The sequence below is a fragment of the Myotis myotis genome, unplaced genomic scaffold, assembly GCF_014108235.1.
Source record: "Myotis myotis isolate mMyoMyo1 unplaced genomic scaffold, mMyoMyo1.p scaffold_m19_p_48, whole genome shotgun sequence".
NCBI lineage: Eukaryota > Metazoa > Chordata > Mammalia > Chiroptera > Vespertilionidae > Myotis > Myotis myotis.
Genome location: NW_023416355.1, coordinates 173792 through 187243, shown reverse-complemented (window position 1 = coordinate 187243; position 13452 = coordinate 173792). Strand labels below are relative to the sequence as shown.

Sequence of the window (13452 nt, the reverse complement as noted above, 5' to 3'; positions counted from 1 at the left end):
CTGATTTTAGGGCATTTTCTTCATCGAAAAGCCCGGTACCCAGAGCTCTCCCGCCCTAGCACCTAGCACCCAGCACCCACTTCCTGTTCAGGGCCCTGCCCGTGGATGGAGCCACACACCGTGGCCCTGTGCCGGCTTCTCACCGAGCCCCGTGCTCAGGGTTCCTCCCGTTACCGCGCGTGTCCGAGCCTCCCTCCTGACGTGGCCCTCACACGCGTGTGGACGCGCCGCCGCCGGACTCTGGGCGGTTCCCACGTTCGGTCGCTGTGAGCTCGCGTCTGTGCCAGGAGTGGACTTGCCGGGTCCCGGGGGGGCTTCTGTGTTCCACTTGGGGACCCGGACACAGACCCCCGCGGCCGTGGCACGTCCCTCCTCTGGCGCGTGGTGCGGTCTAGCTGCCCCCGTCCTGCAGGTCAGCTCGGGGTGATGGCAGCTCCACGTGCGCTGGTCAGAGATGCTCCCTCCCGGTGCCGCACATCCTTCCCGGTCCCAGCCGCTCAGTTCCCGGCGTGTGTACCACAGAGCGGGGTCGCGGGCCACGCGGCCACCACGTTCCCGCAGGGCTGCTCGTGCTGCGTCCGTGGCGGCACAGGCTCCGGAGGCCCGGTCCTCCCGGCTGGCTGTTTCCCCAGGCGTGGGTGGGGCCCTGCTGCTGGGAGGGGGCCTGCCTGTGGTTTGATACTCGTTTCCCTGGTGACCAGCGATGCTGCGCGTGGCTTCATGTGCTTGTTGGCCACGCGTGTGCCTTTTTTTTTTAATTATTGATTTTTTACAGAGAGGAAGGGGGAGGGATAGAGAGCTAGAAACATCGATGGGAGAGAAACATCGACCAGCTGCCTCCTGCACACCCCCTACTGGGGATGAGCCCGCAACCAAGGTACATGCCCTTGACCGGAATTGAACCCGGGACCCTTCAGTCCGCAGGCCGACGCTCTATCCACTGAGCCAAACCAGTTAGGGCGTGTGTGTGTTGTTTGAAGAAATGTCTGTCTGTCCTTTACCCCTTTTTGGTTGTGTGTCTGTGTCTGTGTGTCTCTCTGTGTGTGTCACTGTCTGTGTGTGTCTGTGTGTCACTGTGTGTGTCTGTGTCTGTGTGTGTGTATCTGTGTCTGTGTGTGTCTGTGTGTGTGTCTGTGTGTGTGTCTGTGTGTGCCTCTATGAGTGTGTGTCACTGTGTCTGTGTGTGTGTGCGTGCGTGTGTGTCTGTGTGTCTCTGTGTGTGTCTCTGTGTGTGTCTCTGTGTGTGTGTGTCTCTGTGTGTGTGTGTCTGTGTGTCTCTGTGTGTGTGTCTCTCTGTGTGTGTCACTGTGTGTCTGTGTGTGTGTCTCTGTGTGTGTGTGTGGCAGAGCTGCTGTCTGTGTGTGTGTCTCTGTGTGTCTCTGTGTTTATCTGTGTCTGTGTATGTATCTCTGTGTCTGTGTGTGTGTCTGTCACTCTGTGTGTGTGTCTGTGTATCTGTGTTTGTCACTGTGTGTCTGTGTGTGTGTGTCTGTGTGTGTGTCTGTGTCTGTGTGTCACTGTGTGTGTGTGTCTGTGTATCTGTGTGTGTGTGTGTGCGTGTGTCTGTGTCTGTGTGTGTATCTCTGTGTGTCACTGTGTGTCTGTGTGTGTGCATCTCTGTGTGTCTGTGTGTGTCTGTGTGTGTATCTCTGTGTGTGTGTGTGTCTGTGTCTGTGTGTGTATCTCTGTGTGTCTGTGTGTGTCTGTGTGTGTATCTGTGTGTGTGTGTCTGTGTCTGTGTGTGTGTCACTGTGTGTCTGTGTGTGTATCTCTGTGTGTCACTGTGTCTGTGTGTGTATCTCTGTGTGTCACTGTGTCTGTGTGTGTATCTCTGTGTCTGTGTGTGTCTGTGTCTGTGTGTGTATCTCTGTGTGTCACTGTGTCTGTGTGTGTATCTCTGTGTGTCACTGTGTCTGTGTGTGTATCTCTGTGTCTGTGTGTGTCTGTGTCTGTGTGTGTATCTCTGTGTCTGTGTGTGTCTGTGTCTGTGTGTGTATCTCTGTGTCTGTGTGTGTCTGTGTCTGTGTGTGTATCTCTGTGTGTGTCACTGTGTGTGTGTGTATCTCTGTGTCTGTGTGTGTGTCTGTGTCTGTGTGTGTATCTCTGTCTGTGTGTCTGTGTGTGTGTATCTCTGTGTCTCTGTGTGTGTCTGTGTCTGTGTGTGTATCTCTGTCTGTGTGTCACTGTGTCTGTGTGTGTGTATCTCTGTGTCTCTGTGTGTGTGTCTGTGTGTGTGTGTGGCAGAGCTGCTTTCTGTGTGTGTTCTGGACCTGGACCCCTTGCTAGAGAACCTGATCTGCAGTCCTTTCTCTCCTTCCTCAGGTGGCTTGTCTTTCACCTTCTTGATGGTGTGCTTTGCAGTGTAGAGGTTTCTGGCTTTAGCCCTGGCCGGTTTGGCTCAGTGGATGGAGCGCCGGCCTGCAGGAGGGGGTGATGGAGAAGGTGGTGGAACAGGACCAGTGGGGTGATGGAGGGTGCAGGCAGGGTAGCACGTGCATGTGGGGGGTACGCCCAGCTCTGTGAGCTTCCCATGGGCGGTCCCTGCTCACCCAGGCAGGCATGTGCCTTCACCCTTGAAGTTGGGGGGCCCTCTCTCTCTGGGGGGGCCCCAGCCTGTCTTCTCCCAGCACCGACACCTCCGCCCTGTGCAGCCTGTCAGCTGGACTCGTGGTGCAAAGCAGGTAGCTGACCAGAGCGCGGGACATGCCTGCTCGCAGGCGTGCGTGGAGGCGACCAGCTGTGCAGGCACCGGCTTCCTCCGGGCCAGCTCACTCGACTTCGTGGCGCTGAAGCAGATCTGGCAGGTGCCGCTGCAGGACACGCGGGGGGGCTGGGTGCGCGTGCTGTTTTGGCTCTGGGGTGTGACCCTCTCTGCTGAAGGCGCTCCGACACCCGTGTCTGGCAGTTTGACGGGCTGTCGGCACTGAGTGGGCAGTGAGCGGGAAAGCTGTGGCCTGGGACCCTTCGTTTGGGTTTTAATTAGTAATTAGGCATTAATTAGATGTGCAGGTGTCCGAGAGCCAGGGAGTGACTGTCCCTGCCTGGCGTCTGACCCAGCCTGTGAGGGGCCTGGCCGCAGGGCTCCTAGGCCGCAGGGCGTGCGGACAGGGTCAGCCTGCCAGTCCCTCGGAGCCGTGTGTGGCTCTCGGTGCCGTCTTGGTTGTGGTGAGTTCGCCACCGCCTCTCGGGGTGGCACCCTCCTGGGCTTCACGTCGGGGGCGTCGGGGTGTTTGTCCCATTTGGTCCCCTAATCCTAACCCTAGAGCCGCGGTGGGCAAACTGCAGCCCGCGAGCCACATGCGGCTCTTTGGCCCCTTGAGTGTGGCTCTTCCACAAAATACCACATGTGGGCGCGCACGTACAGTGCGATTGAAACTTCGCAGTCCATGCGCAGAAGTCGGTGTTTTGTGGAAGAGCCACACTCAAGGGGCCAAAGAGCCGCATGTGGCTCGTGAGCCGCAGTTTGCCCACCGCGGCCCTAGAGGACCTGGAGGACTCTGCTCCTCGGACAGGAGGTCCTCGAGGGTCGTCGCTCACAGGGGGCGGCCCGTCTCCCCTCCCGGCCTCGCCCAGTGCCTGCAGCCTGGGGCCAGGATGGTGTGAGCACTGTGGCCTGGCTGCCGCCCAGATGGCCTGCCCTCCTGCCCACCGGTCCGTGCTCAGTTTCACACCAGGGTCTCAGCTGGACAATGGTGTCACTTCTTCTGCGGGATCCCTCACCCTGCACAGCCCTTCCTGCAGCTGTGTCAGCCCCCAGGAGCCGGCCCTGGGGCAGGGCGCTCAGGGTCCAGGTGTTGTTCCTTCTGCAGGGATGCGCTCAGTGGGACCAGCTCTCTGTTGGCCTTCTGCCCTGCCGGGTCCCCCAGCCCCAGCACCTGGTGTGGGAGGCCCTGGGCGTCCCTGGGTGGGGGGTCTGCGTGCACACTGCCTTGACCAGGAAGTGCCAAACCCCGAAGGTGCGGGCATCCCTGCACACCCTGCCCAGAGGCTGGGGCTGGGGCTGGGGCTGGGGCTGGGGCGGGGCTGATGGGCTTGCAGGTGGGTGTGGCCATTGCAGGTGGGTGTGGCCGCTGCCCCAGGCTGTCTGACACCCCCTCTTACTCCCCCCCCTTGTCTCCCTCCCTGAGGTTTCTCGGAATCGGCGCCTGTGGCTTTTCTCTTGGTGAGAACCCGGCTTGTTTCCTCCCGCGTCCTATCCGCTCAGACAGGAAGCCCCACCCTTGCCCTGTAACCCGCCCCCCACCGTCTGTGCTCAGGTGGCGGGCACCCGCCAGTGCAGGCAGAGGTCGGCCCACTGGCACCCTCATGGGGCGTCTCCCCGAAAAGGCCACACCCCATGGGTCTTTCCCGAGTGCTGGTCTCCATCAGGTCCGTTGCTCTGTGCTGCCGGGACCGCCCTCCTGGCCCCACGTGTTGGGGGTCATTGTCCTGTTAACGTCAAAATCCACTGAAACCTGTAAAGAATTGTTGTGAGTTTATTTGAGCCAAATTGTTGACATACGCTGGGAAGCAGAACCTCAACGCATTGAGATAGTGCTCCGGAGAATGGCGGGTTACATCTGTATTTATACATTTGCAATCAAAGGAGGGACGGAGGTGGGTTACATGAAATCCACTGGTGACAGATTAAGGAGGAGGGATAGAGCCAAGCGGGGAAACCCCTGGGATTGGATAAAAAGTAAAATGATGGACACATGCTTAGGTGGGTGCAGGAACAATTAACATGATGATGAAGGAATCTGTGGTCTCTGTCCTGGCGCCCAGCACATTAGGTTGTGCCCCAGGGGCTCCACAAAAAGGGAAGTTACAAGTTACCCAGACATTTCACAGGGATGTTATCATAGATGCAAAAAGACTGATAGGCTCCGTTAAGGTAAAGGTTGACCTTGTCAGTGAAGATACTGGCCTAGGAGGTGACCACCCACCATCACTGCGTTAGTTCAAGTTTAATTTCAGACCATCCTTTGTGGTGACTTTAGGTCTCTGAGTTTGCAAGACCGCCATGCAGGCCTCCCCTGAGCTGGTCAGGTCAGCATGTGGCCCCTTTTGTCCACAGTCCTCCCGGGGCTGGAGGGCTGCCTGCTTCCTGGAGTGGAATTTGGGGGTGAGGCTCCCTGGCCCCAACCCACACCCTGTCTCTTGAGCGGAAAGGGGCTGCAGGACCAATGGCTGCCCCGCGGCAGGGTGCAGGCGCCTGTCACGTGCTGCTCACTCACTCCGTGGGCCTGGACAGGACCTTCCCCTGGAGCCCTCGGTCCATGGTCCCTGCCCCGGGTCCGGCCGGCCCAGGTCTCCTGTTTCGTAGTGACAGCCTTGGTGAGCAGCACTGTGACCGACCGCCTCCCCCCACCCGCAGGGAAGCCCCACCCCTCGGGGCCAGTTCTGTGGCACAACACTGTCTCCCAGCGCTCCCGGCGGGGGAGGGAGTGGCAGCCCCTCGCCCTCAGTGGGTGTTTTTGGCCCGTGGTGTGGATGCAGGCACAGCGGCTCTGGGTGCCCCCGTCTTCTGGACACGCCCAGGCCCCTTGTACCTTGGGAGTCGAGACCCTGTGTCCCCCAGGAGCCCACCTGGGCCCCCAGTGCCAGGAAGCTGAGCTCACCTGGTGTGAGCAGTGCCTCTGTTTTGATGTTTTCTCGGAGGGCTCATTGCTGCAGGCCGCTCACCCCACCCCACGGTGCAGGCCAGAAGCAGCTTTGGAAGCTCGTCCTGTTTGGTGAAATCCAGAACTCGGGGGGAGCCGTGGGACACCCAGGGAAGCTTCGGCTGCTGACAAGCACACTCGGCCTGGGGGTCTGTCCCCCGGGCGTCTGTCCCCCCGGGGGTCTGTCCTCTGGGGGTTTGTCCTCTGGGGGTCTGCCCCTGGGGGTCTGCCCCTGGGAGTCTGTCCTCTGGGGGTTTGTCCCCTGGGCGTCTGTCCTCTGGGGGTTTGTCCTCTGGGGGTCTGCCCCTGGGGGTCTGCCCCTGGGAGTCTGTCCTCTGGGGGTTTGTCCCCTGGGCGTCTGTCCTCTGGGGGTTTGTCCTCTGAGGGTCTGCCCCTGGGGGTCTGTCCTCTGGGCGTCTGTCCTCTGGGGGTTTGTCCTCTGGGGGTCTGCCCCTGGGAGTCTGTCCTCTGGGGGTTTGTCCCCTGGGCGTCTGTCCTCTGGGGGTTTGTCCTCTGAGGGTCTGCCCCTGGGGGTCTGCCCCTGGAAGTCTGTCCTCTGGGCGTCTGTCCTCTGGGGGTCTGCCCCTGGGGGCTTCCCGGACAGGCCACTGGGCCGGGGAGTGGGGCTGGTCAGCGCAGACTTTGGAAGGCCCTGGGCTGCTGCTGTGTGGGGCACCGCGGGGTGATGGTGAGGGCCCCACGCAGCGCACCAGTGGAGTCTGCTGGTTGGGGGGGCCCTCCCAGGGCGTGGGCGTCCCCAGGTGCCAACGGGAACATTTGTGTCGCTCACAGGTCTCCTCTGAGCCCCCCGTCTCCATCAGAAAAACAGACGATGCTCCCTCCCAGCACCCCACGTCTTCTGAGAAGGACAAACAGTCCAGCTGGCTGCGGACCCTGGCCAGCTCCTCCAGCAAGGTCTGCGCAGGGCGGGGCGGGCGCGGGGCGGGGCCTGCGGAGGGGGCGGGGTAGGGGCGGTGCGTGATGGGCGGGGCGGGGCCTGCGGAGGGGGCGGGGTAGGGGCGGTGCGTGATGGGTGGGGCGGGGCCTGTGGGCGGGGCCACCAGCGCAATGCACTGGCCTCTGATACCAGGCTCCTCCCTCTCCCCCCGGCAGAGCCTGGGCTGTGCTCACCCTCGCCAGCGCCTCTCCGCCTTCCGACCCTGGTCCCCTGCCGTCTCTGCCAGTGACAAGGAGCTCTCCCCCCACCTCCCAGCCCTGATTCGAGACAGGTAAGGGGCCGGCTGCTCAGCGGCCAGCGGTCCCCGCAGGCCTGGGCACCGCTGGACTCTGCAGCCTCCGAGTCAGTGGTCAGCTCCCTACTGAGCTGCCCGCCAGGACGACCTCAGGCAGCTGCCTGTGAGGCCGGGTGTGCTCCCACCTGCGTGCGCAGCCCTGCCACACGCTCCCGCAGCCTGGCTGCCTGCTACCTGAGCCTCCATGGGCCGGGGCAGTGGGACCCGCCTTAGGTTTTTTTGTTGTTATTTGCTTTTTAGTGAATCCTCACCCAAGGGCATTTTTCCCCATTGATTTTTAGAGAGTGAAAGGGAGTGGGCGGGGGCGGGGGGGGGGGGCATCCATGTGAGACACATCGATGGTTTGTCTCCTTCCTGCACGTGCCCCGGGGCTGGGGATCGAACCTGCAACCGAGTTACATGCCCTTGACTGGGAGTCAAACCTGTGACCCTTTGGTCCACAGGCTGACACTCTAACCCAGCCGTGGGCAAACTACGGCCCGCGGGCCGGATCTGGCCCGTTTGAAATGAATAAAACTAAAAAAAAAAAAAAAAGACCGTACCCTTTTATGTAATGATGTTTACTTTGAATTTATATTAGTTCACACAAACACTCCATCCATGCTTTTGTTCTGGCCCTCCGGTCCAGTTTAAGAACCCCTTGTGGCCCTCGAGTCAAAAAGTTTGCCCACCCCTGCTCTAACCACTGAGCTAACCAGCCAGGGCCCACCTCTCATTTGAGTGACCCTGGGCGTCTGTGCCTGGCGTGTGGTGGGTGTAGGCTTCCCGATGCCCAGGCCCCAGCTGTCCAGCCATTGCCAGTTGGCCGCTGTGATGGGCGTCAGGAAGAGCTGGTCTGGAACTTCCTGTGGAGTCAGGGTTGGCTGCAGCCGTGGCAGCCAGTGTTGGTTTCAGCCCCGGGCCCTGCTGGCGTCTCCCTCACACCTTCCGTGCTGAGCACTCGCCTGCTGGTCGGCGCTGACAGCCCCCCCACCCCATGCCTCCGCCCCTGCAGCTTTTACTCCTACAAGAGCTTCGAGACCGGTGTGGCCCCCAACGTGGCCCTGGCCCCACCGGCCCAGCAGAAGGTGGTGAGCAGCCCACCGTGTGCCACCATCGTCTCCCGGGCCCCCGAGCCCCTCGCCACCTGCATCCAGCCACGGAAGCGGAAGTTGGCAGTGGACACACCTGGGGCCACAGAGACGCAGGCGCCCACAGTTACCCCGGAGGACGACAAGGACTCAGAGGCAGAGGTGGAGGTGGAGAGCAGAGAGGAATGTACGTGTGAGCCGCCTGCTGCCCCGGCGGCCAGCCCCTCGCCCCGGCGGCCAGCCCTTCCGGGAGGGGGTGGCGCGAGCTCCCCCGTAACTGGCACCTGTTTGTTTCCACAGTCACCTCCTCCCTGTCCTCGCTCTCCTCTCCGTCCTTTACCTCGTCCAGCTCAGCCAAGGACCTGAGCTCCCCAGGGGTGCATGCCCCCCTTGCCCCCCCCACAGCCCCGGACACCTCGGTCCCCACCGACACCCCGAGTGGGGGGCTGGAGGCGGAGCTGGAGCACCTGCGTCAAGCCCTGGAGGGCGGCCTGGACACCAAGGAGGCCAAAGAGAAGTTCCTGCACGAGGTGGTGAAGATGCGCGTGAAGCAGGAGGAGAAGCTGAGCGCCGCCCTGCAGGCCAAGCGCAGCCTCCACCAGGTGACAGCGGGCAGGGCTTTGCGGGCTCCTCAGCCTTGTGCCCCAGAAGGAGGGGCCGCCAGCCCCCAGCAGCAGGTGTGCAGGCCCCACACGGTGTCCGCGTGGCCAGGAAGGAGGGCGCAAGGCACGGGCCATGCCCCCCCCACGGCTCTTCCGCACTCACTTTGCCTCTTCCCCCCCCACGGCTCTCCCCCCCCCCCCCACGGCTCTCTCCCCCCCCCCACGGCTCTCCCCCCACACACACGACTCTCCACACACACACATGGCTCCCCCCCCACACACACGGCTCTTCCTCCCCTCCACGTCTCCCCCCCCCCCCACGGCTCTTCCTCCCCCCCACGGCTCTCCCCCCCCCGCCACGGCTCTTCCTCCCCCCCACGGCTCTCCCCCCCCTCAAGGCTCTCCCACACACACACTGCCTCTCCCTCCCTCACCAGGTCTAGGCAACCCCACAGAAGTGACTTTCTTGTGACAAGGGAGCTGGAGGCTTGAAGCCGTCTGGGCCCCAGCGGCACCCTCGTCCCCCAAGCAGGGCAGACAGGACAGGACCCCTGTGGGTCCTGGAGCTCAGCCAGTCTCCCCACGGCTGTCCCCGGCTTGCTTGCTGCTTCTCTGACGAGTGGGGAGGCTGAGTGAGTTCCCAGCGCCTGGGGAGGGCGGGGCCTTCACACCAGCTTTGGTGAATTCACACCTCTGCTGGCGTCTGGCAGCTCCGGACAGCTTCACACGTGGGCTGCTAGCACAACACAACCCTGCGGTCTCGAGAGCCCCAGGATAGCGGGCGCCCCCTCTAAGCGTATTTCAGGCACCAGGCTCTGTGCTCCACTGCCCTCCCCTCCCTGGCGCTGCCCTCCGGCCTGGCTCTGGTGGCGGTGTGACTCCCACATGCATATTTATGAGCGTGTTTGCAGGGTGCGTCACAGATAACCAGCTGGAGCAGCGGGGAAGGGGCTGCCTCCCTCTGGCTCGGTGCCACCTGCCACTGGCGCTGAGGGAACCCCTGGCTGCAAAGAAGCCCCAGGGGCTGGGCACCGTGGGCACGGAGGGAACTCGGGGAGAAGGCGGTCCAGGCTCCGCAGCAGCTTCTAAGTGCAGCAGCCTCCTGGCCAGACCCCAGGCCCAGAGTGGGTGCTGGGACCCCAGGCCCAGAGTGGGTGCTGGTGAGAGCGGAGCCCTGGCACGCAGGGGGTGAGAGCCCTGAGGCTGCGGGACCTTGCTGGGACCCGTCAACGTGCAGGGAGACAGGAGGGTGTGGAGGCAGAGAGGAGCCCAGTGGTGGCACTTCCTGGATCACAGGTGCCGTGGAGCGGCCAGAGTGCGCCTGGAGGGCAGGCCTGTGTGTCTGTGTACGTCTGTGTCTGTGTGCATGTCTGTGTGCACGTGTCTGTGTGTCTGTACATGCGTGTATGTGCACATCTGTGCGCGCGCATGTCTGTGTGTGCGTGTCTGTATGCATGTGCCTATGTCTGTGTGTGTGTCTGTACATGCGTGTATGTGCACGTCTGTGTGTGTGTGTGTATCTGCCTGGCTTGCCCGCAGGCCTGTTCCCCGTGGGAGTGGGTGGGGGCGGAGCGGGGAGCCCGAGGCGGTCGGGCCGCGGTGACCGAGCTGCCGCACAGGAGCTGGAGTTCCTGCGCGTGGCCAAGAAGGAGAAGCTGCGGGAGGCCACGGAGGCGAAGCGCAACCTGCGGAAGGAGATCGAGCGCCTCCGCGCCGAGAACGAGAAGAAGATGAAGGAGGCCAACGAGGCGCGGCTGCGCCTGAAGCGGGAGCTGGAGCAGGCGCGGCAGGTCCGGGTGTGCGACAAGGGCTGCGAGGCCGGCCGCCTGCGCGCCAAGTACTCCGCCCAGGTGCGCGGGCGGGCGGGCCGGCCGGGGGGCGCAGGGATCCCCTCCCGCGCGGCCCCCTTGCGGGCAGTGGGCTGGGTGGCCTCTCCACCGGCCTCGCTGAGGCCCCAGGCACTGCTGCCCCGAGTCCCCGCCTTGGGCTCCGCGTGCCCAGCGGGCGGCTGGCGTGGGTCCAGACGGGCACCCTGGAGGCCCTCCCGGCGCCGGTGATGGCCGGGCGTGGGGGCGCTGACACGGGTTTCCTTGCAGATCGAGGACCTGCAGGTGAAGCTGCAGCACGCAGAGGCCGACCGCGAGCAGCTGCGCGCAGACCTGCTGCGGGAGCGCGAGGCCCGCGAGCACCTGGAGAAGGTGGTGAAGGAGCTGCAGGAGCAGCTGTGGCCGCGGCCCCGCCCCGAGGCCGCGGGCAGCGAGAGCGCCACGGAGCTGGATCCCTAGTGGACCCCCTGCGTCCTGTCCCGGTTTGGACCCTGTGGGGAAGGGCCGGCAGTCGCCGCGCCGCGGGGCTCTGCGTGGGTGGGCCCGCCCGCCCTCCTCCCGGCCCAGATAGCACAACGTCTTACTGTGCCTCCACCAAGCGAGTGTTTGGAACCACATTCTTTTGGAATCCACAGCAAATTTTCTACTGGCCAAGTTCAGGCGCAAGCGGGCCCCACCGCAGCCGGCCGGCCACTGGGCCACGGGCCTCCGCTTGCCTGGGACATCCTAACATTACACTTTTGTTATAAGCTATTTAAAACCAATAAGGAGACTTGGTATTCAGAAAAAAAATCAACACGTTTTTTAATGACTAACTTTTAAAAGCCCCACCACCACGTGACGCCATCGGGACCCCAAGGGAGCCGGGGCGGCGCCCGGCAAAGCCATCACAGCTCCTCGGCCCGCGGCTGCATGAGGACAGGGAGGGTTTTTCTCCAGAGTCTATTTTTTCAGCGACAAGGACCCAGGTCTCCTGTGCTGCCGCGGGGAGGGGAGCGCCCGCGCCGGAGCTGACACTGCCGCCTTAGCCGGCCCGCCCTCGCCACCTGCCGAGGGGACAGGACTGTCCGGCCGCCCGGCCGCAGCGACCTGCTCCGCTGGGCAGATGGCGCTCCGCCAGCCGAGGCCGCAGCAGCAGAACAAAACAGCATTACTTCACTCTCCTTTTTCTCTCGTTCGTTTGTTCATTTAAACGTACACTTAGAACTGCACTTTGTCGGAAACCTTCCCCTGTTTCTCCCCCAGTTGACTGAGGTTCTCACCTTTCAGACGTTGAACCCGCTCTGGCGCGGGCCCGCCTGCCCGCTCGGGCGTCGAGAAGCCCCTCTGGTGCTCGGTTGAACAAGGGAATCACACGGAAACGAAATGCAAAAACTGAACTTCGGGGGTAGTTCTGTGCCTTCCAGCATCTTGTACAGCGAATCCTGACTCGTCTTTACCCCCAGATATCCGTCTTCAGTAGCGATTGAACCTGCCACTATAAGAATAAGTTCCTTGCATTTATTCCAGATAATCTCGTTTACTCTCCGCTGTTGTTTATGCAAATCGTGTAAGGTTTTCCACGCCCAAGCTTGAAAGTGATTTCCCGGGAGACGGGCGCTGCCCACCGGAGATGACGGTATTTGCGGACGAGGAAGATCTTACCGGAGTCTTCGCAGTCTCCGTCCTGACGCCACCGCAGCTGCGCCGTCGGGCGGGGACGTGGGTGCGACATCCCCTGCGGGTCGCCCTGGGTTTACTGGGGGCCTGGGTGCCGCTGGGCCCCCTTCTGAAGTGCAATGCAAAAGGGACACCGTGATCGCAGCGAGCGTTTGGGTTTTTTTCTTTTCGCTTTGTTGTTCTTTTGCAGTTATTAAACCTGTATGCATGGAATTCAACCTCTGCCACACGTGCACCCCTCGATGGGCATTATTACCGTGTCGTGTAAAGGGTCAGTTAGGCAACTCTCAGAATGCGTGTCAGCCTTGTTTTTCTAGTCGTGTTTTTTTCAGCCCCTTTTCAAGGGAACTAAACGGTGTAGCTGGAGCTTGTGCGTGTGGGTGCGCTTCTGTGGGGCCGGGCGGGCTCCGGAGGGAGACGCGACCTCCAGTTGGACACGAGGGAGCCACCTGTCCGTCCCCTGGCACTGTCCCCCCCCAGTCACCCACGCCTCTGCCAGCTGTGTCCCCAAACGCCAGGGGGAAGAGGTAGACACGCAGTGGCTACTTGTCCCCAGGAGCCGGGGGGATGGGGCCCTGGGCAGGCCCTGTCCCACCCAGGCCTGGGGGGGAGCGACGGGGCGGGAGGCACACGGGCGGCTCCCCTTCACCAGCAGCTCAGCCTTCCTGGGCAGCTCCCTGGGCGAGGCCGGGGCAGGGGTGCCCGGCAGCTCCACCCTGTGGTGCAGCTCACACAGGCCCAGCCCCCTCCCTGGTGCAGCTGCGGCCCTGCCCTTCCCCAGGGAGTGGGTGTCCTGTGGGCAGGTGACCAGGTGTGACACCGTCCGACTGTGTAGCCGAGTCGCTCGCCTTCCTCTGCCCGGAGAGGCTTCCCGAAGGGAAACACAACAGCAATAACAATCCACGGGCAGCTAACCCTTCCCGCCTCCGCCTCGCCAGCTGGCCGGGCGACGCCCGGAGACTCCGTTATACCCTCACCACCCGTGTACGCGGGGGTTCCAGAAGCCCCTCTCCTACCCGGGAGCCGTCCTGTGTCCTGGGCCGTCGTAACGGGACCTGCTCCTCTGCGGGACGGGGACGCCCTGCCCGTGGGTCCCGAGGAAGCTTGTCCGTCCGACAGCAGGAGTCGCAACGACCTTTTCTTCAATTAAGGAAAAACGCAGCTCTACCTGTGTCCCCGCCAGGAGCACCCACCGCGCCCCGTCCTCTCCTTTGCTGCTGCTAACGACAATACGACTTACTCTACGATTCGAAAGCTATTTTTATGTAATTAATGTATGCGCTCTTGTTTATAAATGCCTGATTTAAAGAGAAAGAAAGCTTGGCATATTTATCGCCTTCGCTCTGTGCCCGCTCGCCCTTCGGCGCCCCTCCCCCGACGTGACCTTGTACAATAAAGGA

The 13452-nt window shown here is 62.5% G+C and overlaps 1 protein-coding gene across 4 annotated transcripts in view; it reads left to right on the top strand.

The window, feature by feature from the left end:
- The window catches only part of SKI (SKI proto-oncogene), a 51364-nt gene extending 39090 nt beyond the window's left edge, over nt 1-12274 (top strand). The window contains exons 2-7 of one of the 4 annotated variants that reach the window (XM_036307588.1): nt 6435-6557; nt 6756-6871; nt 7890-8152; nt 8266-8642; nt 10187-10417; nt 10664-12274. In XM_036307588.1, coding sequence (XP_036163481.1) covers nt 6435-6557; nt 6756-6871; nt 7890-8152; nt 8266-8642; nt 10187-10417; nt 10664-10852 — 1299 coding nt within the window. In that variant the 3' untranslated portion in view covers nt 10853-12274. The other 3 variants (XM_036307590.1, XM_036307591.1, XM_036307592.1) reach the window with 3 other exon arrangements.
- Nucleotides 12275-13452: the final 1178 nt, after the last annotated feature.